General features: G+C 29.4%; 1 protein-coding gene across 1 annotated transcript; it reads left to right on the plus strand.

The window, feature by feature from the left end:
- The first annotated feature begins 18,875 nt into the window (after nt 1–18,875).
- On the plus strand, nt 18,876–20,554 carry LOC108470064 (fasciclin-like arabinogalactan protein 7). Its single transcript, XM_017771258.2, has 2 exons — nt 18,876–19,062; nt 19,562–20,554. Exon 2 carries the CDS (start codon nt 19,595–19,597, stop codon nt 20,384–20,386), a length of 792 nt encoding a protein of 263 aa, XP_017626747.1. The 5' UTR covers nt 18,876–19,062; nt 19,562–19,594; the 3' UTR covers nt 20,387–20,554.
- Nucleotides 20,555–24,709: the final 4,155 nt, after the last annotated feature.

Raw genomic sequence — 24,709 nt, forward strand, 5'->3', positions numbered from 1 at the left:
TTGTTTATTAACCTTTTATTTCACACTTTCTAAAAATACAAAGAGTAAGCTCTTTTATTTATTTTGAGATTGATTAAATTACTCATGACCTTCTAATTACAAGGGCCTCTTGAATATTTATTCTTATTTTCAATAAATTTTTGTCTTATTTTCAACAAAATTTAAGGTTAGGCAAAATAGCTAAAAATTCGTCTTAAAATTTTAACTTCAAAATACATAATCATAATTAGAAATTCTATCACGTGTACATACATGTGAAAACTAGGTGCTTAGAACACAGATGTTAGTTTAAAATAACATAAAAATAAATAATGAAACGTATGGTAATAAAGTGTGCATTATAAAATTAAAATGTATAAAAACTATCAAAATAAAATTTTGGTTTAGTGGTAAATTTAAGATTTTATGAATGCAACTAGAATGATTTTATAACAACTCGATTTTCATTGGTGTCTCAAAACATGGTTCAAGGTTGAATTCCTTAAACCAAACCAGTCAAAAATTTCAAATCGAGAAGATAGCAAATTGTATACGGGATTAAGATATGGAATTAATTAGTAATTAAATTGATTAGAGTATAATAAATAGTATAAGGACCAAATTGAAGAAGTTAGTAAATGTGGGAAAAAAGGAGAAGGACTTATGTAGCAATTAAATATGGCCTTAAAATTAATTGTTCCATGAATAAATTGAGGTTAGTGGCAAGCCTTGGTCCTTGCCGTTGATGTCCATTTATTTTAGAATGAATGAATGAATAAATTAAAGCCATTAAATTAATAAATAATTAGTTCAATGTTAAGGAAAAAAATATAAGGAAAAGATGACAGGGAAAGCTCATTTCTCTTCTCCCATTTTCGGCTACAACAAAGAAAGAAAGAAAAGAAAATTTGGCTTTAGTTCTTCACCATTGCTGTAGCTTGCATGTGAAAGTAGGTAATGTTTTGTTTGAAATTTTTTATAAGTTTTAAAGTTAGGATGTTAGTTTATTATAGCACATTTTTTGAATTTTCAAATGGTTAAGTGTTGATTAAATTTTCATGGTTGAACATTTGGAAAATTTTAAGGTTAAATTGATTTGAGAATCATGGAATATGAGCTGTTGAGTTTAGATAATGTGTTATGTATGTTAGAATTTTATTTGGTTTACTTGAAACAAGGTTTTAAATTTAAATTTGAGACCAATGTTGAATATTGGGACCAATTTGTAAGGAATAAAAGTTTTTTAGTATTAAAGTAATAATTGATAGTTTAAGGTCCTTAGATAATAGACAAGGACTAAATTGAATCAATGTTTAACATTTTTAATTTAAATGTTTAATTATTTAAAAATGAGATTTTTTACGTCGTACTCGTATTTAACTTACTGGACGTAGCAAAAGATGAAGTCGGTCCATCAAAAGATAAAGGGAAGATGAAAGCCATCGAGGATTAGTGATATCGATTTATACTTTTCTAATTTGTTTTCCTTTTTGTGAATTTAATTAAGTAACCAAGTTTGTTGATTTGTTAATGATAGATAATTCTAAGTGTTTGAGATTATATCATGTTAAATTTTGGTGTATTGGTAAGTTGCCATGTACGTATATGCGAAATCCATTATGTTAACATGATAAATAATACATGTAGTATATTATAGGCACTTGATAAGTATATAATAGATAATGGTATATGAAGATGTATACGCAAGCTTTGATATAATGATTTGGAAACTTTGATTACTGCATAGACCGATATGGTAAAATAATGAAATTCCCCTATTAAACGATGTTAGAAATAGTTAGGATATAGTTGGCATGTCATAGAATTCGTATATGTGATTGGTGAGAGCATTCTAGCACTACAGTGAGACTCATTCTAGCACTACAGTGCATTGCATTTTGTGGAGTGTTAGGGGGATCACTACATTATGCCTAATCAGCACTATGATGCTTATTGTGGAGTGTTAAGGGATTAATTCGTGTACCTGTACTTGTGTTTGCATCTAGTTAATAGGGCTAAAAATAATTTCTCAATATGCCACCTTGATTCTGAAAATGATATGTTATACTAAGTTAATGATAATATGTTATTTTGAACTTGATAATCAAATACTATTTTGACTTTGTTTTTGAAAGGTGATTTTGAGATTATTTTGTGATATCAATCTTGTTGAATTGAATAAAAATAATTTTGATATTGTGAAAGAAGTAATGAAATGATATTGTATCTTGAAGTTATAAGTAAATTGCTTTAATGTATTATTAGTATGCTTATTAACATTTTTTATGTTTGATTCGAATTATATTAGTACTATTGAGTATTCAATATTGAGCATATGGATTTGTTTGTTCCATGCGCAAGCTTTACATAGGTGTTCGAGCATCCAAATCTCCAACTTTTAGCTCAGCCAATCCTCGTAATGATCTTGTTTTCTTATGTTATATATGGCATGTACCTAGGTCTTTTGTAAATATTTTAAAGTAGTTATATTGGTTTTGAGTTGTAAATATCTTAATGGTGTATATGTTGGCAATGTGGTGAACTTTAATTGCTTAGTTTGGTTTGTTTAAACTATGTTTTAGCTTACTTTACTAACTAGCCATATTTGAGATATTTTGTGCTTTCAATGCCATGAGTTTAGGTTGTTGGATGTGAGTTTATAAGTTAAGTAATATGCATTAGGTTGGTAAGATATGAACATGTTTTCGGTGACAATTAGGTACCATTCTTATGTTTGAAATATTGCATTTCTGGACCAATTGGTACTTTGGTCTTGAGACATATTGGTCTTGTCTCGAGACGTTATGAACAAAAATGGTCAATTTATTTATTTCTGGCTAAATATCTCGAGACACGTTAAACATGTCTCAAGACAATGATAGTTATGTCTCGAGACCTAAATCCTATGGTCTCGAGACAAGTAAACATCAAACCTAAATTAGTTTTTCCTTATTTTAGGTCTAGAGACAAAAACCCTTGTCTCGAGACATCGAAACATCGAAGCTAAAATAAGAAAACATAGGAGGTCTGTCTTGAGACTAGTCTCAAGACATAAAAGGCCTTGCCTTGAGACACCACTTCTAGTGTCTCGAGACATGTTGATTCGAAGTTAAAATTATCAAAAATAAAATTAGGCTTGTCTTAAGACATGTAATCCCTTGTCTTGAAACACAATATTGAAATTTGACAAATGAGTTTGGATTCAACTCCTAACACCGCTTTTTACCCCGTTTAATTCTAAAACAATTTTTGTGAGATCATTTGATATGTATTAATCATGTTAGTTTATTAAATTATATATATGTAACACCCCAAACCCAGCCTAGACGTTATGGTCGAATCTCGAAAATTATCTTAACAACGCTCGAAATTATTTACTTATTAAAAATAACTATGTTTGAGTAGTTTTGTGAAAACTAAAAGAATTTGAATATTTAATGATTTTGTTTCTTTGAGAAATACTTAAAAATATAAACATTTAAAAGGAAAGATTGAAATTTTATTGTAATGTCATTTAAGTTATTTGAAAATAAAAATTTGCACTTTAATTATTTATAAAAATGTTATTGGGTAAAAGTCTTTCGCAGGAGACTTTCATAAAACTACTAAGAAAATTATGAGTTATAATTTTTTTAAAACCAAGTAAAATCGTAAATAATTTAAATAAATTCCATAATTTAAAATACTTGAAGGGTCCGTTTATTTACATGTAAAAGGTTTTACGGAAAATGTTTTCTGCATTTTCCTGTGTTTGTTTCACAGAAAATAGTTTGGTCAACGGAAAATGACTTATGGGTTAATGTAAATTAAGCCCTTTTTCAGAAAAATGACTTACCCTTTTGAAAAGCGTAAGTCATTTTCCGGAAAAAGCTCATCTATAGATAATTTTATTTTTATATAAAATTAACTTAAATTAAGGTTAATATTATTATATTGATAATAAATTTTATTTTTATTTTTAAAAATATTTAAAATATTATTTTTAATATTATTAAGCATACATATTTAATTATTTATATTTAGTCATATAATAAATTATTAATATAATAAATATAATTTATTATTTTAATAAATTATTTAATATTTCAATTTTATTTTAATAATAAATTTTAAAATAATAATTTTAAATAATACTATTCACATATTATTGAAAATATTCAATATTAATATTTTAATAATAAATATTTATTACAATTACAAATATATTAATAATAAATGTTTTGTAGTATAAAGGTTAAAATATGTCATAAGTCTATGTACACTTCACAAATTTGTAATTTAGTCTTTGTACTTTTATTTTCAAGAATTTAGTCCATTTACTTTTCAAATTTGAAAATCAAGTCCAATTGTTAACATCATTAATTTTTTTTGTCGTTTTGTTGATATCACATTTTTAAATAAAAGATACTCACCTAGTAGTCACGTAATTAAAAATGACATTGAAATAAATCTGAATTTAACATAATATTTTTAATATATGCAAAAACAATGTAAAATGTAAAATTATAGATAAAAATAAATTCAATTAAACAATAAAAAAATCTCAAATGTATGTTTGTTTAATTGAAAACAACTTTATGAAATATTTTTAAGAAATCTACCAAACAGCAGAAAATATTTTACACAGATTCATCCAAACACCATAAAATATTAGCTTTTCCAGAAAAGCAAATCATTTTCCAGAAATCATTTTCTAGAAGTCATTTTCAGTGAAACAAACGGAGCCAAAATCTCTTAAGTTTTTCATGCATGTATAACAGTTCTAAAGTTTATAAAAATAAACCACAACCCAAAATAAAAAGAAATGTCCAAAATCCAAAGTCCACAAACAAAATCCAAATAGTTTTAAAACTCATTGTTAAAAATCCATAAGAAAAACCCATCCGAAAGGCTCCACCGAATGCTGAATCCAAGTCCTATGTCTAAGTGAAACCTAAAAGATTACAACACTAATGGGGTCAACTTTTTATGTAATGCCCCAGTTAATTTATTTATGCTTCTGTAAAATCTGACATAATTGTGTATTTACTTTAGTGGCTAAGTGTTCTGGGTGTGTGTAAGAGGTCTTGGATTCAAGTCTCACTTTTTCCAAATTTTGTTATTTTTGGATCTAAGCCTTATCATTGTTCGATGGGTTTATATTAAATTGCCTATAAAATCATATTAGAATGAGCCTGCTGGTTCAAGTGGTAAGGGAGTTGGTGTATTGGAGGTTTTATGTTTGAATCCCTGCGCGAGCATGGGTATTAATTTTGCTTAGTTGCATGAGAGAGTTTCAGTGGAGCTAAAAGTCTGAGGAAGTTATGTGTAGTGGAATTTGTGGGAGTAAAATTAGGGAGAGTTATCAGATTCTGAATATTTTGTTTTGTTTTGTTTTCTTTTTCCAAAACTTCTTTTTCGGTTCTCTGACATTTTTTCTTTCTTCCCTCCTTCCTTGTTCCCATTTTCAATTTTCGCTTCTTTCTTCTGGTTACTTTCATTTTTCCTATTCAATTGTTTGCTATTACGGTTTGGATTTTTCAATCAGGTTGGTAAGTAAATTCTTGGCTTTTGTTAACATTAGATTTTGAGTTTTGGGCAATGTTATGATAACTGATTTTGGTGAGTAATCGATGAATTCTGTTGCTTAAGTGAAGCCGGTGAAGCGTCAATTTTCACTTTGACGGCTTAATTGTGGTTGGGGTCGTTTCTGGTAGGCGGTAAGTCAATTTTTGCATAAGTAGACAAACATGTTAGACTTGTAAATTGGTTTCTAAAATGTGTGGGATACTCTGTTTGTAGGTTTCTGAAGGCTCGAGAGTGGTTTCACATCAAATCGATAGCAAGTGTGTACTCGAAACATGAAAAACGGAGTTTCGGTAAAAGCCGAAAAAGGCCACTGTCAACGCCACACGGGTGTGTGGTTGGCCGTGTGGTCGACGAAGACGTGGCCGTGCGCATGACACGGCCTTGTGGTAGCGTGAGCGTGGCCGTGTAGGCCACACGGGCTAGGCCAAGTTGGGCGTGTGGGTCACACGAACATGTGGGTTTTTGGGCCAAGCCATACCCGTGTAGGCCCACACAGGCATATGGGCCCATAATTCTAAAATTTTCCTTAGGGTCGCACGAGTTGCTCCGATCGATCGTGGGCCTACTGTAGGGTGGGTAAAGGCTAATTAATCCATAATTTGTGTGCTATGATATTCTGATAGATTGATCTAAGTAGGATACTAAATGTATGCCTAACTATATTGATGTATGTGAACCTGTTATTTGCATAAGCCATGTTGAGCATGTTTAATTTGTTATATCTGTATTTGAATCTCTGTATCTATTATTGGGGTAGGATTTGTATATGAGGAGGAAGTATTTTGTTCGACGTTAATCGTCTTTATTCTGGCAGTTTGGCTGCATATTATCTAATATGTGTCTTAATGGCACAACATGGTGTGCAGGGATGGGTGGGTGTTTTTAACCCCACATGGTGTGATGGGATGGTCAGAGTTGGTGTGTAGAGGTTGGGGGTAGGATTTTGCATATTTGAATCTGAATCTGTTATCTGAATCTGAATCTAAAATTGAATCTGTATTTGTATCTGATTGTGCATATGATTCTGTATGTATTGCATGTATATTTCTGTTGGGTTACACACTGAGTTTACATAAACTCACCCATGTTTATCTATTTCTGTTCAGGTAATCCACAGACTTAGACGGGAAGGTGTGGCGGAGGCTCAGTGGTGACCACATGATCGAGAACTGTTCTACTTAGTAAATTATGGTTTAATTTATAATTTTGATTTTATTTGAAAGTTTGTAATTTTTGGGACTCTCTCTGGACTGCTGGTTTTATTTTAGTTTTGGATGTGTTTTTAACTCTTTCATCGCAGTGCAAGATGAAAAATACGATTTTACGAAAACAAAGGTTTTTTCCTAAAAATACGAATTGGATTTCTAAATCATTATGGTTTTAAGACTTTGACTGTAAATTATGTTTTGGAAAACAAACGAATATGAACCATTAAACTGGAATGATTTGACGAGATGAGTTTGTTTTCAAAACCCTACCTCGTGACATTTCTGGATTCGACTATAACGTCTAGGCCAGGTTTGGGGTGTTACATTTTAAGCCCAATATGAGATTAACATAAACACAATTACATACATATGAACATATACATTATACAATCATAATAATCATATCAGTTTCATATAACTCAATATTTCACATTTATACTATGCATGATCATGTCAATGCACATTTCATAAAATGATGCAGGTTTTATAAAATGGTCCTACCCATCTCCACTACACACCATAATCGAGTTCCCCAGAACTCATCCATCCAATAATACACCAAGTTGTGAACAGTGTCACGATAATGCAAATAAATTGCCACATAATCAAATTGTAGAAAAGCCGCCAATTTTGCAAATATACTACCACATAATAAAGCTTGTGGACAAGCCACCACTTTTGTAGATAAACTGCCACATTCTTCCGCCTTTCACATATCCCACCTAATGCATGTGATATAGTCACAAAATCACTTTTTCACTTAAAAATCACTTTTCACTTTGGCATGTAAGACATGCTCATTATATCACTTTTCATTTAAAATCATATAGGCATGCTTAACACGCAAATCACATATATACACTTTATATCAATATTTCACATTTTATAAATAATGCAAAAATCACATATGTCAAAATATCACATAACATGAGAATGAGATTTTCATACATTTTATATCAATAATAATCATCGAGATCACACAACATGCTTGTCACAACATATACGGTTTGGAATCACTTACTTGACATAACCCATATCGATGGGTTTTATCTCTCTTTATGGATACTTAAAGTATCTCATCAAACATAATTTAAATAATAATAATTTTAATCAATATAAAACATAGATTTATTTTTGTTAATGAAAACCCACAGCTGATTGTAGATCCAATATGTCTCAACTCTCTAAGGACGCCTACGCTTGAATCTAACAAATATAATACCTAATCACACAAAAGGGGATCTCTCGTTAATGTTGTTATGAACATCGTAAGAAACAAGTTAATTAAACGAATATCCCTAATGACACTTACCCTTATAAATGTTGAGAATAGTGATTCCTTTCCCAAATTTAATAATTTTTTGGGTTGACGTTGATCGGTCCTTCAAAAATACATTATAACTAAATGTTAATACATGAAAGAATTATTCACCTTGACCCTATGAACATCCGGTCAAGAGGGAAAATAGGGAGGAGAGGGGTTTCTAATCAACCCTTGCACTTACATTATCTTGGTTGGAATGATAAGATCAATGGGTCGTCTTGATTTCAAATCAGAGGAGTTGAAAGATCTAGGGAGAAGGATCATTTTGAAAGTAAGTCTAAGATAAATATATTTAGGATTAAGAATTAAATAAAATAAATAGTGCAGAATTTTTGGATCACTAATAAGGGATGGAAAAATTATGAAAAAAGGAAGAGAAACTCAACCACTAATGGCAGCAACAGAGGTCTAATGACGAAGGCGGCGATGCTACGATAGAGGAGAAAAAAGAGAGAAGGAATCAGTCTCTTGCTAAAAGGAGAAAGAAAAAAGAAAAGAGAAAGAAAGGAAAAAAAAAGTGGTATTTGTGGTAGTGCATGATGGTAGAGGTGGAGCTATGGGCGACGATAAAGGAAAAGAAGATGAGTGGTGACAAGGTGGTGGTTCGGTTAAGTGGTGGAAGTTGTTTGAGCGAAGAAATGGTGGATGAGAGGAGAAAATAGAGATGAATGGTGGTTGATGGCTAAACAAAAAGAGAAAAAAAATTTAAAAAAAAATAGAGGAACTAAAGGAAGTGCGACATTGAAAATGAGGAGGATCAAAAGATGGATGACAAAGGAGGTTTACAACTAGTCTAGGTTCAATGTATCACACTTATAGTAATGGGGAAGAGAATGGCAAGTTAGGGGAACAAGAGAGTAAAAAAAGGATCATGTCCTCATAAGTATGGTATGTTGACTAAAAAGAAAGTAAAGAATCTCTCTTAAGTATAGTAAGAAAGGTTGGACGGCAATGGTAAATAAGCACATGGAAAATTTACAAAATTAATTAAAAAAATGGTGATGAGGAGACTTGAACCTAGAACCTTTAAGAAACTTTTAAAACTTTTAACCACTAGGTCATATTTATTCATTATTCTTAACTTAACAAAAAATAATGAAAGGGAAGGGATTCGAACATTGGTTATCAAGGACAACTCCACCACTACTCAATCACTAAAAAAATTCGAGCGTGACCACTCTTGGTTTATTAACCCAATTTCTACTAACCCGATTTTTGAGATGTGACAGTATATTATGTAATGTGATTGAACATCATCATCATTATTGAAATCATTTGAAATAGTCTGAGTTGCTTCGGCAATGTAATGTAATGTCACACATTCGGATCTAGAGACCGAATTGAATGTGGTTGTCACATTTAGTGGTATCATAGCTAGAGTTTAGTCGATTATTATAGTAAACTAAGTCTCAATTTTAGTCAACTGGTACATGCCAATTAGGATGTGTCAAGTTTGAACTGAGATTGGATGATGAACTTGTTTATCCTGTTTTCATACATTGAAAGATGTCTGAAAATTTTGGAAATAATAATTATGCTGATAATGATCTTAAAGCTCCTTATGTTGATATGTGATGACAAAATTAACTTAAAATCTCAATCCATGATAAACTCAAGTGGAAGATGTTAACAAGCTTAGGCGTTACACTTCAAGGAGCCAAATAAAGCCCACACGCCTAGCCCATGCTATAAACAGTTGACTTTCAGTGCATTTTTAAAAGGGATCCATACAATTATGGGTTGATATACGTTCATATCGATCAAAGATCTATGAATGATACAAGCAACCCAACCCAATTCAAGGCCCATGATGGATATGGGCTTAGTTTCCCTCAAGGCCCAATCACGAGATCCAAATCCAAGCAACTGAAGTCAAAACTCAACTTATTCGTTCAAGGCTTTATCATAAAGAAATTTTGTGAAGAAAAATTGAAGCTTCAAGATGATAAACTTTGGAGTTCAATACGGAGCGAGGATGAATTTAAAAGGTCCAAGTTTGTTCGTGGACTTAAAATCTCAATCCATGATGATAAGACCGTGTGGAATATGTTAACAAGCTTAAGCATTACACTTCAAGAAGCCCAATCAAGCCCACACGCCTAGCCCATACTATAATTAGTTGACTTGCAGTGCATTTTTGGAAGGGATCCAGGCATTTCTGGGTCAATATGTCTTCGTATAGATCGAAGATCTATTCTTTACAATGCATTTTTGAATCACTTGATTTTGAGTCCAAGAGCTCAAGTTATAAACATTTTAGTAAAGACTGCATGAGCAGAATTTTTAGACGGGATTATTACAGAAAATTACGAGTTTCGAGCTTTAATTTGAGTTTAAATCATATTAGGTTCGATTTTTAGGTTTAATTTTTATTATATATGAGCCTAATATTGTATTTATTAGGTTTTATATCTTTATTATTTATTTATTCTAAATTTTAGGATATTTTTAAGTATTTGAAGTTGTTTAAGAGTTTTATGTTTCTTAGTCAACAAAAAAGTTTAGTTCCACTAAAACTATTTTTTTTTAGATTGAGTAGAGTTTCATTATTTGGATGTATTTAATTAGCCTATATAAATGTCTCTTCATTATTCATTAAAGGCATTCATTCATTAATAAAATTTTCAACTATTGAAGTTAATTTCTTTCGTGCAAGATCATTTTCTTGTAATTTTTAGAAGCGATTTTTTCTTCTTGATTTTCTTCAAGGTGTCAGGAGAATCCATTCTTCATTCTTCAATTTGTCTAAGAAATATTTTTTTTAGAGAATTGATTAGGATCATTAATTGAATTTGTTGGGATTATATCTCAAAAGGTTCAGTTAAACAACTATAATTTATCCATATTCATCGATTTATTCAATCCATCTTCTACTTTTGTGGGTGATAAAATACTTTTAAATTTTTAAATTAATAATTATTTTAAAAAGGTGAGAAGTTGCAAATATCTACATAGGTAGTTATAAAAAAGATGAGTGGTTATCTTAAAAAATAAAAATAAAAAAAGTGGAAAGTTACTAGAAATAAATATTTTGAAGAGTGTAAACTTAAAAAATGATAGTACATAAATTCTCCGGCTTTATTACTATTTAATTTAAAGTTTATTAATTTTATTATTTTATTCTTTGATTAAGTTGGTGTTATTGGACTCTGTGACACTAACTCAACCACATACTTTATTATAATACTCAAATAACACCCAACTCGACAACACTAAAACGTAACCTTGACATACAGGAGAAACACACCTCTAAAAGTAAAAGTGAACATGATACAAAATTACCACAACCCCATAACATCTCCTTTAAGCTTTAAAACCCTCAATAATATTTTCTTTTTATATCGCAAAGTAAGCAAGTGTATGGCACTTGGTTTTTATATTGGAGTTGGCAAAGGCAACCATAATTCAAATAATCTCTTCGAGGGCCTTAGACGTAGATTGATCTTTCTTTAGGGCTCTCCTGTGCTCTCAAGTATCAATCCTAGCTGGTGCAATAGTGCCGTAAAAAAGGAACATCCATATAACATGAAGCAAACCGCAACACCCCCATTAAGGCATGAGACAATAAAAAATACCAATTATTCATGGTAAAAATAGAAGAATAAAAAGTATATCCACCATCCAGTTCATTGATTGCACTTATAGCATCCATGCAATCATCGGACTCAATAAATGTATACCCTAGAGGTCTTTGATCTACCCATACACTGAACTCATTCATCACCAATAAATCAATCAAAATACCGAAAATAACAATTTTTAATGAACAACTTGATTAAAATGGTAGGCATGACTGTATCTTTCATGATATTAACAAACTAACTAAATAATCAATTAAAGTCAACAAAACTTGTCAAATTTATTAAATTTAACTCACAAATACTCAAGTATATCAAAATCCAATTTTTTTTTCTTAGGGTTTGTTTGTTTCGCTTAAAATAGCTTCTAGAAAATGATTTTTAGAATATTATTTACTTTCTTAAAAATTTTAATATTTTCTAGTGTTTGGATGAACCTGTAAAATATTTTCTATTATTTGATAGATTTCTTAAAAATTACATAAAAGCTGTTTTCAATTAAACAAACATACATTTGAAATTTTCTTATCTTTTCATTGTTTAATTGAGTTTATTTTACATCTATAAATTTATATTTTACATTCTTTTGCATATATTAAAAATATTTTTGTTAAATTCAGTTCATTACAACGTCATTTTTAGTTACATGACTACCAAGTGAAGATTTTTTATTTAAAATGTAACATCAACAAAATTAACAAAAATATTTAACAATGACAATAATTAGATTTTATTTTAAAACTGAAAAGTAGAGAGACTAAAATCTTGAAAATTAAAGTACAAAGGCTAAATTGTAAATTTGTGAAGAGTATATAGACTTATGACATATTTTAACTTTTATACTACAAAATATTTATTATTAAAATATTAATATTAAATATTTTCAATAATATGTGAAGAATATTATTTAAAATTATTGTTTTTAAAATTTATTATTAAAATTATACTAATAATTTATTATTTGACTAAATATAAATAATTAAATATGTATGTTTAATAATAATGAAAAATATAATATGTTATATTAATATTTTAATTATTTTTAAAAATAAAATCAAATTTATTATAAATATAATAATATTAAGCTTAATTTAAGTTAAATTTTATATAAAAATAAAATTATTTTATAAATAAGCTCTATCTCGAGAAAATGATTTGCGCTTTTGAAAAATGTAAATCATTTTATAAGAAAATGAACTTATTTTCTGTGAATTAAATTATTTTCTGTAAAACAAATATAAAAAAGAGAATTTATTTTCCGCCGGCACAGTCTATAAGATCAAAACTCGAAAAAAATTTATAAGATGAAAGAAATTTTAAATAATAAGAGAAGAAAATATTAAAGGAAATCTAACCAAGAAAGAGAATTGTAAAAATGTCCTTCCAAATTTCAACCCGTAAGGCAATTTACGGAAAATGGGTGTTAGTTTACATTCACTAATTGTCTTTTCCTCATCTAAACATTGTAAACTGATGAAGATATTTTTCAAAAAATGAAAATATTTAAACAAAAACAACCTAAGATTCTGTTCGGTTTAAAAAACAATAACTGTTTTCGTTTTCTTAAAAAATGAAAAGAACTAAAAAAACCATGTTTTATTGAAAATTTTAAAAGTAATTTTAAAAATCAAAATAAAAATTAGAGAACAATAAAAGGTTATTTTCATTGTTTTCACTAAAAATATTTTGTACAACTAAAAGTTGAAAATAATGATTCTTTTTAATTATAAATGAATTGATCCTAATTCAAAACCAGATAAAATTATTCATCTTTAAAAAAATTAAATAACATGTTACTCTAATTTAAATTCATATAAATGCAAAAATAAAAACTCTTATGTTTCCTTTATAGGAAAATAGGTACTAATATTGTTTTCATATTTCATTATTAAAAGGAAAATTATCCTATACACTGTCTGTATTGTTTTTTTTTTTTATTCCTCAAGCGAGTTTAGGGTTATAAATATTATAATTAGCCATATGCTAAAACTATATGATGTTGTTTATTGGTAGGATCAAAATTTTTATGGGTTAATATTTAATATATTAATTATCCATAATTTTATCTATTATTAACAAATTTGATGATATATTATCTAAAATTTTTAAAATAAATTTATTTAATTCCATTTTAAATAATCTAGCGTCGCCTAACTCATTATATAAAATTATAGTAGAAACCCAATCGTTATGTCTACTATCTATTTTTGTAAGTTTAAAACACGTCCACCAACTTATATTTTTTTTTATATAGGAGACAAATTAGAATATTGTTGTCAATAACAAATCCAAAAATTATATTCGTATCTCATAATTAAGAAATCGTCATATCCCAAATTATACCGAAATCACTTGATTTTACTTTCCTTCGCTTTCTAAAAGAATAGGGTAGAATTAAGCAAAGACTGAGGAGTCAAAAGGCCCGAAACTTTAAGCAAAGGATCAAGTTGAAAGGGAAATGGCAGCCAAAATTGATGGTTACCTCTCAACTTCCCTGCTTACACCAACTAAATATTCATAGAACCTTCCATCATTCCCTGCATCATCAAAAAGTTTCCCATCATTATTATTATTATTATTATTATTTGGTGAATCAATTTTTCAAACATTGTTAGTAAAATGAGGGTGATGCATACGCGTCCTAGAAAGTTGTTACATATTTGACATATTTTCAATTTCCCTCTATCAATTTAAAAATAAATAAATAAATAAGAAGCAATTGTCGGCACATTTATGATCTTGGAAAATAGATGCACCGATTAAGAATCGGCCTTATATTTCATTTATTGTTTTAAATATACCAAAATGTATGTTTGAAGTCTAAAAGTACCACGAGAGTGTAAGAGACAATTTCTCATGGGGATAATGATTTTATTGCTACTTCAATTTTATAAAAATAATTTTTTAAATTTTTAATTTATATTTTTGTCAAACTACTCTAAAGTAAATAAAAAAATTTTATATTTATTAACTTTGTTGATGTGACATCTCGACATTTAATTATTTTTATTTTTATAATTTTGATACTTTTTAAAAAATTTAAAACTTTTTTACTTTTAAAAATAAATTTTATTTTTTAAATTTTTAAAAATTTAAAAAATTAATTAAGTGTTTACATGTCATCTATTAGCAATCTAATATATCCATATCAGCAAAGTGAAAAAAATTAACTTTTCTATTTATTTTGGTGATTTAAAAAAGTTAGTTTAAATATTAAAAATTAAATAGAAGACTAAAATATTTTTTTAAAATTAAAGGATTAAATAAATTATTATACCATTCTCATATTTTTTCTTAAATAAAAAATTAGAAATATGACATATTTATAAATTATAATTAATTGTTTGGTAAATGCAATTATGCATAAGCTTTAAATAACTTATAGAAGCATAAGCTTTGATTAAACCTTGGACGCTACACATTTAATGACTAACGAATTGACGCAAATCTTACTGTTGATTAAGATTTATGATAATATAAAAGGAAGTGGGTGTCTGTAATCAAATAGATTAGTTTGATAATTAATCCATGATGTTGATTTAAGTTAATTCAAGGATTTTTTGTTGAGTATTACTTCAATTAGTTTAAGTATTATTATTGATGCAGAAAGATGTGAGTTCGAGTACGTTAAAATGCATTATCCTTTAATTTATAGGTTAAAAAGAGGTTATAAATAATTTTAGGCGTTATATCAAAAAAAATAGATATGGTCAACAAATTATGTTTAATTAAAAATTTATTTAACATTTTTATAAGTGAAAATTAGGTGCAAAGGCAATATCAGATTCTGTCCAAAAATTAATGCTTTGTTTAAGACTTTGATGAATTTTTGCACATGAACCCGTTTTCGGATAAATAAACAAATTTTCACACGCCCGGTATTGTGTGACATTATTATTTTTAATGGTAAAAATGCCTTAATATAATATTTGGTATTTAAATTTAAATTTTTTTAATATGATACTTAAATTTTTAGGCCCAATTTGGTATCGGAACTAACAGTTTTTCTAATTTGATACCTAAAATTTTTTAAGTTTAAATTAGTATCTAAATTTATTAAATGTTATAAAAATTACATAAAACACTAACGGCGTTAAAATTTTTTTGTTATGCTACAAAAATATTATCAGTATTAGAGAAAATTTATGTTAAAAAATAGGTATTGAGCTATGCTTAATGAATTGATATTAAATAAGGAAAAATTAAACCTCAAATTAAAAGAAATCCATTATTTTCAATTAATAAAACAATTAATTAAATAAATAAAATTAAAAATAATTGAACATATAAAATAAAAAAAATATATCATATCATCTGTCACATGTTAGTCATATGTTGATTATTTTTGCTACTTCATAAAAAATAACATTGATAGTATATTGGAGTAATTTGTAAAATATTTGACAAGTACCAAAACAAAAGAAAAATTAAGTACCAAATTAAGAAAAAAGTCAAGTTCAAGTACTAAATTAAACCCCAAAAGTTTAAATACAAACTTAAAAGAAAAAGTGTTAAATTAAGATATCAAATTAAAAAAAAATGTCACATTCAAGTACCAACTATTATATTAAACAAAAAAATCATAGCTTAAAAAAATTAGAAGGTAAAGTTGGAATTTCAAATTTATTACATACAATGTAAAATTAATCATTATTTATTCTTCAAAGGTTTCCTTAACTAGTGCCTAACAAGGTTGGTTGAAAATTAAATCTATACTTATGTTAAAAGCAATCTCAAGAATGAGAATGTTGAATTTGAAAATTTTAAAATTAAATTAAATTGTTTAAATTTTTTCATAATTTTTATATGTTAAATATAAATTTTATTTTAAATAAATTATTTTTATTTTAATATTTTAGTTAATTAAATTAATTTTTGATATTATAATATTAAAATTAATACATATTAAATTGTTAAACTTAAAATATAATTTTAAATAAATTTATCAAATTAAAATTATATTTTTCAAATACAATAATAATTAATTATGGTTAGATTTGGGTAAAGATAAATATAAAATTACAAAGAAAATTTAATCATTTTAGTTTTGAAACTATTGAAAAATATTAAACTAGCCTTCTAAGTGCTAAGGAAGTGCCCACTTCACTAGCATTGGAGCTGTTGAGTGACAGTTTTCATATTTGAGTATTGACAATTTATTGAATAGTTTGATAGGTTGTGTTGATTATTTGAAGGATATTTAGCCCAACAATGAATGTCATATTACTTGGGAATATCATATTAACAATCGGATCAAATTAAATCACTTCAAGTCAATCTCTTCCAATATGGATATTTGGATTTGATTGAAACTCTATGCGATTGGCTACCTAGAGTCCTTGATTGATTTATTATCTATTATTATATTGTAAACATTTTATTACATTATTGTTTTAATGAGATTGTTAAAGATCTTTTATGTTAACAAGTCTCGAACATAAACTTATTTAAAGGAGAGGCTTGTATAGGTTTTTTTGTAAATAAAAGCTTTTAGCACTTATCTTATTCAAGTTGGTGAATTTTTTTTTAGAGTGCAAATTGTTAGTAAAATCGATTTTGTTGTGGATTTACTTACTGAGTTCATAAGGGTAAACTTAGTGGTGAAAGTATTGTTCTTTAAAGTTCGAAAGTGAGGAGAATCATCATGGTGTGTGTGATAGGTTAGGTTCATTTTGTTGTAACCGTTAAAGAGAATGAATATTTCTCACTAAATTATGCTCTGCAGATGTAGGAAAACCAAATTATATAAACAATTCCTATGTATCCTATGTTTATGATTTTCCAAATTTAGTACTAGAGAAGTACCCACTTTCCTGTGACTCCTTTCAAACACTTTGCTTAATCACTAGTAACGATTTAACAATTTAAAAACAATTTAAAACAACATAAAATAAATAAGCAATAAGAAATTATGAATAATATTATTTAAATGTAAATAGATGTAATCAATGCTGAATTATTTTTTTTCTCTTAATATTATCTTAATCAGTGCCGACATTTCTCTTCCCAAAAGTTTCCTTTTTTCTTTAAATAAATAAACTTGCACAAGTTTTATGGTCTTATTTAATTTTTTAATTATTACTTATCCTTAATTAATTTTATTATGATAATATGTATTTTTAGTACAATATTTAAAATTATTTATAGTCCCTCTCTAATTTATTAATAGGAGGATAATGTACTTCAATATACTTAAAACTTACATCTTCTTTCATTAATAATAATGTATATACTAAGCGAGTTGAGACTCAATTAATTACTTTTAACTAATTTTAGATATAAAAAAATCAATTTATGACGTATGAAAACCTTGGATGAGAAATAAAATGATGATAAAGTATGGTGAAGAGCATAAGAGTTGGTGTCTCAAAGGATTAGAATACTAATTAGTTTAAAAGTGATTAAGAAAGCCCACCTAACATGTCCTCTTTCCTTCAAAAAGTTGTCAAATTAAAAAAAAAAACATAAAAAGTATGCGTTAATTTTCCTTTAAGGGAAAGATTACCCCATTCTCTTTCAATCGAAAAGGTTAAAAATAGAGATAATAATTTACTTAGCACTTTAATTTTATAAAAAATAATTATATTTATTTATTTTTTGTTATTTTTAGGTTTTAAATTTATATTTTTTATCAAATTACTTCAAAAAATATGGAGAAGTTAACATTTATTAATTTCGTTGACATGGCATCTACATGACAGTTTAAATATATGTTACATTGATAATTAATTATTTTTTAAAATTAAAAAATTAAAAACATTTTTATAATTTTAAATAATTTAAATATATATTTTAAATTTTAAAATTTTTAAAATTATTTAAGTGCCAAAATGGCATCCATGTTGAAAGTTAACAAACATTAATATTTTTATTCAGCTTAGGCTGATTTGACAAATAGCATTCATTTAAAAGTTAAAAAGATAAAAAATTAAATAAATAGTTAAAACAATTTTTTTAAGTTCGAAAAACAAATAAATCATTATGCTTAAAAAGCAATACATCTGTTTGAGTTGTTGTGTTCGTGATTAATTAAATGTATAAATAAAATATTTAAAATATAAAGATATAAGAATGATAAAATTATTATTTCAGATAAAAAGAATGATAATATTATTTTAATTTGATTTGTTAAAGCGTAATTTTAACTATAAAAGTTAAAAAGTTTTATTGACAATTAATATAAAACATAATTCTTAACCACAAAATCTATACGAATGAGACATCAAATGAGGTCCATGTTCTCTCTTTTTTTTCTTTTTTTCCCCTTAAAATATTACCAGCAAAAATAAAAAATTATCAAGAAAAAAAAAAAACACATCTTTATATAGCGTCTCCCAGCTTATACCAATCTGCTACATTGGTCAGCGAAGGATTAAGCTTTCTTTCTAAATCCCTCTTTAGCAAGGTTTTTGTCCTTCATTTGTCTGCTCTCATTGAAATTTGCTTCTGTTAAAGTTGCATTCTTTAGTGCTTCTTTCAAGTTAATTTAATGCTAAAGTTAAATCTAGAATTTTTTTTTTTTTTTTAGCTTCTGTTGATGTACATTTCTGGTTTTTTTTTTTTTCTCCTTGATTCTTGAGGAAGTTATTTGGATTTTCAGGGAACTTCCAGTGTGAAGTTCAATGTGAAGTGAATATTAGATTTGATCTTGGTTTTTGTTCTGAACTTTGATTACTCGGGGAATTTTGTTAGCTCAACTTCATCTGAAGGAGCTCAAGAAACTGAAAATTGTTCGTTTCTAATTTTTTAAGTTTTGTGTTTTATTCACATTTTTATGTCATCTGCAATTCAATTGTTCTACATCCTGTTTTAAGTTGCTTATCTAGATTGTGAAATGGGATTTTGATCTCAGGGAATTTTATATCAGTTTTTTGTTCATAATGTGATGGATTTGATTCTTGTAGGACTTTGGACCGAATACCAAATTTCTGGGAAAAATGCAGTTTTCCAGGAATTTTATGATAATTTGTTCTGCATTGCTCCTGTGCTCTTCCTTGACATATGGGCAAACGGCTAGTCCACCGGCTCCGGTGGCAATGACCCCAACTCCGACACCTGCACCGGCTCCGGCACCTGAATACGTAAACCTAACTTATTTACTCTCTGTGGCTGGTCCATTTCACACTTTCCTTAACTACCTTGAATCAACTAAAGTGATTGACACCTTCCAAAACCAAGCCAACAACACTGAACAAGGCATTACAATTTTCGTTCCGAAAGACGATTCGTTCAAGGGTCTTAAGAAGCCGTCATTGTCCAAACTCAGTGATGATCAGCTTAAATCGCTCATCCTTTTCCATGCCTTGCCCAAATACTATGCCCTTGCCGACTTCAATGACCTCAGTACAAAAGGCCCTATCACTACACTTGCTGGTGGGCAATACACTTTGAATTTCACCGATAATTCCGGCACTGTGCACCTCGATTCAGGATGGAGCAAAACAAAAGTAGCCAGCGCTGTACATTCGACCGATCCCGTCGCAATATATCAGGTGAATAAGGTCCTTCTTCCTGAGGCTATCTTTGGTACTGATATACCTCCAACGCCTGCACCATCCCCAGCTCCTGATATTAGCCCAGCTGCGGATTCTCCATCGGCAGACTCGAAAGAAGGCGGTTCTCCGTCGAAGGCTTTGCCATCGGATTCAGCTGCTCATAGGGTTATGAAGTTGAGCATTTGGAGTCATCTGGTTTTGGCAGTCTTAGGTGGGTTTGTTCTGCTATTTTAATAATAAGACTTCATTTTGAGTCTAATTTATGTTCGTGGGGGGCAGCACACCTCTGAGTTTCTCAATTGAATTTACTTCGATTATAAAACCATTTTTTCTTGTATATGTTATTAAGATTCTGTGTTAAGAATGGAAGTTCTTGTGTTATAATTACCATTCCAAGTTAAATTGCCTTTTGCATGGATTACTGTTTTCTTTTATTTACTTATTATTATAATTAATGTATAAGTAACTTCCATACCTTACAATTTATATTAACTCATAGACAACGATACGTGTGACATAAATAGCACTAAAAGCATCATTAATATTTTTTATATTGTTGTCAACGATTTTTCACATAAAAAAATGAAATAATATACTAGTTTAATGATTATTTAACATTTAACTAACACTAAACGATATTACGTAATCAGATTGTAATACGGAATGACAACTTATATTAGTAGATAATCTTAACATGTCATTAGTTTAATCGAAAATGAGCAAACCGATTAAAAAATTAGCATGCCGTCTATTAAGTTCAATTGGAGAGATACATTGTCTTGGGTATTGAAGCGGATAACTCATAAAAGATAGAGACATAGGTGTGACTGACTAGACTTATAGTAAATTATATATGACCCAAATAGAATAAATCTTAGATCCATTTATGGATTTATTTACTTGTGACGTTCATAGTGTGATATATCTTAATCCTTAATGGATGATAAACTATGTATGTGTGACTCTTATACTTTGATGTAAATGAAAGCATGAGTTCAAATAGATAAGAAATAGAAAGCCAGTACATTGGGTATATAACTTCTATAGTATGTAACATCATTCCACAACAGTGGAATTCATAGCCCAATAAAGGGTAAATTATACCTTCTCATAACCCAATCTTAGTGATGATCAGCTTAAATCGTTCATCCTTTTCTATGCCTTGCCCAAATACTATGCCCTTACCGACTTCAATGATCTCAGTACAAAAAGGCCCCATCACTACACTTGTTGGTGGCCAATACACTTTGAATTTCACTGATGATTCCGACACCGTGCACCTCAATTTAGGATGGTTTCTATTTGTGATCCCTCTTCGCTTTGCAAAATTGAATATCTTTGACCCAAACTTCAAAGCCTCATTATCTGGCTCTATTTTCACTTCTTTACTAATCATGAAAGTCTTGGATCGCTCTGGACAGTCCCGCATCCTATGTGGACCACAACACAAGAGGCACTCCACTAGCTCCTTCCCATTCTCTTTAAGTCTCTTGGCTTTAATAGAACATACAAGCAAACCAAGTCTCATTGATTCTCTATTTGGCTCATAACTCCTTTCGATAGTAGATATCACGGATCATTTTCGGACAATCACTCACAATATGTTGACCTTCCCAATAGAAGCACCTCACTAGCCTCTTTGGTTTGTTGTTGGGCTTCTACTTCCTATTCGGTGGTTTCCCATTGTCACCATTGTTGTTGCTATTCTTGATCGACCATTCCTCATCTCCCCCATCATTTCCCCTCTCTTTGAGCTTGGAAGACTTGAACTTGTTTCTCCTTGGAACAAGCTCAAATAAAGACTCTCCTACAATCATAGCTTTGGAAAGTTCCTAGACCCCTCAGCATTGCAACTCTTGCTTCACCCACGGGCTTTAGCCCATCCATGAATAAGAAAAATGCCTCATTCTCACCCAAATCGAAAATCTAGAGCATGAGTTCACTAAGCTCCTGCACATACTCCTTCACTGTACATTGTTGCATAAGCCGACACAACTTAGCTCGAGCCTCATCCTCAGCATACTCTAGGTAAAATTGTGCCTTGAATTCTCTATAGAACTCTTCCCAAGACCCAATAGTGGTTCCCCCTCATCTCTCATTTGTCGATCTATGACGTCACCATAACAAAGAAACATAAGTAAAATATGTGGCAGCAATATTCACCTTAGTAGCATCATCCATGATGCCTTTGGCATGGAAATATTACTTTATCCCTCATAAGAAGTTGTTCACATCCTTTACGGACCTCATCCCATTGAACTCTTTCGGCTTCAAGACATCTACCTTAAGCATAGGTGTCGTAGCCAACACCTTATTAACAAAAGAGAATTTGTAGATATTGAGCTCCCCCTTGATCTTCTCAATCTTTTCCTTCAAGGCCAGCACCATATCCTTGAGAGCATTATTCTTCACAGTTACCTCACCCACAATGGTATTTAAGAAACTTTGCAATCCATATTGTCACTGAGAGCCTTTGCCACTTGGTCCTTGAGTTGACCATGCCTCGATTTTAACTCTGTAGTATGTCCATTAATTGCCTCAAGGGTCTCCTTCACATTACCCATAGAGCCCTCAAGTTTGGCCACCCTACCATCTAAAGTTGACAGCATATCCCACGATCAACTTGCTTTCCTAGCCCTTTCACGGGTCTCTATTGGCTCTTGCTTGTCTACTCCTTTCGACATCTCAAACGGTATATTTGCAACCTTAGCTTAGATACCAACTGTCATGGGGCTTGTCCTTTCATCTCGTAATTCGTACGTCTTTAGGCAATTTCTTCTCACCAAATGTGCGTAAGTCAACTTAACTCTCGCAAAGTAAGAATTCTCATAGAATTTCTCTAAGGTGCCGAAAAATATAGCAGAAGCAACTCAAAACAGAAAGAGTAACAAAAGTTTAGGAAAGCTACAAGGAAACAATGCACACAAAGTGTTTGAGTAAATGCTCTTGATATATTATTAACTCAAGAATAATTAAATATAATGAGATGAATACAAATGAAGAGGGGGTCTTTATTTATAGTTGAGCTCCCCTAAAATTAACGGTATAGACTGAGTTACATCGACGGTCAAGATTAGAGCCTATCTACAATTGAGAGCCCTAAGGGATTTAAACTCTATACATCTTATCTTTTTAGGATTTATCCTATTTACCATGGTAACTCTAGTTTGACTGAAGTGTTTCACTGTGCCATCAAAGCTTCAAGTAGATGGGCTCCTCCATGGATTCCACGAGTTGGACCATTTCATGTGGGTCAAATAAGCCCCATTTAATAAGTTGACCTCTATGAGACATTTTGTATGCAATGATCACAAGCTTTGACCTACGACCAGTGACACTAGTTGGTAAATACATATTTGTTATATATGGCATTATAGTTTACTTTTATGTGAACTTTATAATCAAATTTGACATTAAGTAATATGTTTTTATGCATTATATTTTACCATGGTAGTTGAATTGATATGTTTAATGTGTTCACATATCTTTGGTACATGTTTGAACATATTTTGAAGCAAGTTAGAATGACTTGAAATGGTATTTTATGTATTTTTGGGCTAAATTCTCGAGACTAAGATGAATAAGTCTTGAGAATTATTCAAAGTTTGGTTTTTTCCTGTAGATTGGATGAACAAGTATCGACACTTAGTCATTAGATATCAAGAATTTCTTCCTAAATATTGAGGGTTGGTAGACAAATTTGATTTTTATGCTTCGAAGGTTACTAGTATCGAGACTTATACCCCAAGTCTCGTGACCTATTGTCCTGTTTTGATATTTTGGGTCTTGAATGTTGTTCTTAAGCCTATTTTCACTGATTTGGTGTTTTTTCATCATCAATGAAGCATGACATCTTTGAATTTATTTTTAAATCATATGGATTTAAATTTAATTATACATGAAAATTGGTGCATTTTGAATTTGTTTTGTTTAGGATTACTTCGACAATCAATATAACATATTATATTCATATTTTTTGTACGAGTTGTGTGTAGGGTCTTACATTTATTGGTATCAAAGCACGGTTAAGGTTCAATCAATTCTAAGCCCAAAATATGTTGAAGTGTTGTTTTGGTGTTATGTTTGAGCCCCTAGGATGAATTCTTCATTTTGCTCCCCAACTTACAGCGGTATTTGCAGTTGTTTCTAGTTGTTGTTCCCCTCCCAAAGGCATGTCCTTATGCATTATTCACTCGTTCGTCATTGGAAACGCACGTCCCATCTGACTTGTATGTGTGAAGCATACCGTTAACTTGAACCAAGACCGAACTCTTTATAAGATTCAAAGTTGCATTACTTATAGATTCCTTGTTCGTAGACAAAGTAGCTTTAGAATAGTCTTTCATTACAAGGCATAACTTGTATCCATGTACTTTATATTTGCCTAGAGTTTACTCTTAAAAATATAGCTCACACTTAATTATGTCTGATTAATTCGTAACACCAACTCAACTAAACATATTATACGTGGTATAAATACATTTAAAATTATAATTACATCAACAAATACCAATCATTATAAACATTAAATTAAATAATGAACTAAATTCAAATTTA

The sequence above is a fragment of the Gossypium arboreum genome, chromosome 7 (genome assembly GCF_025698485.1).
Source record: "Gossypium arboreum isolate Shixiya-1 chromosome 7, ASM2569848v2, whole genome shotgun sequence".
Lineage (NCBI taxonomy): Eukaryota > Viridiplantae > Streptophyta > Magnoliopsida > Malvales > Malvaceae > Gossypium > Gossypium arboreum.

Coding starts and splice junctions, on each gene's coding strand:
- LOC108470064 (XM_017771258.2), top strand. CDS start 19,595: ATGCAGTTTTCCAGGAATTTTATGATAATTTGTTCTGCATTGCTCCTG.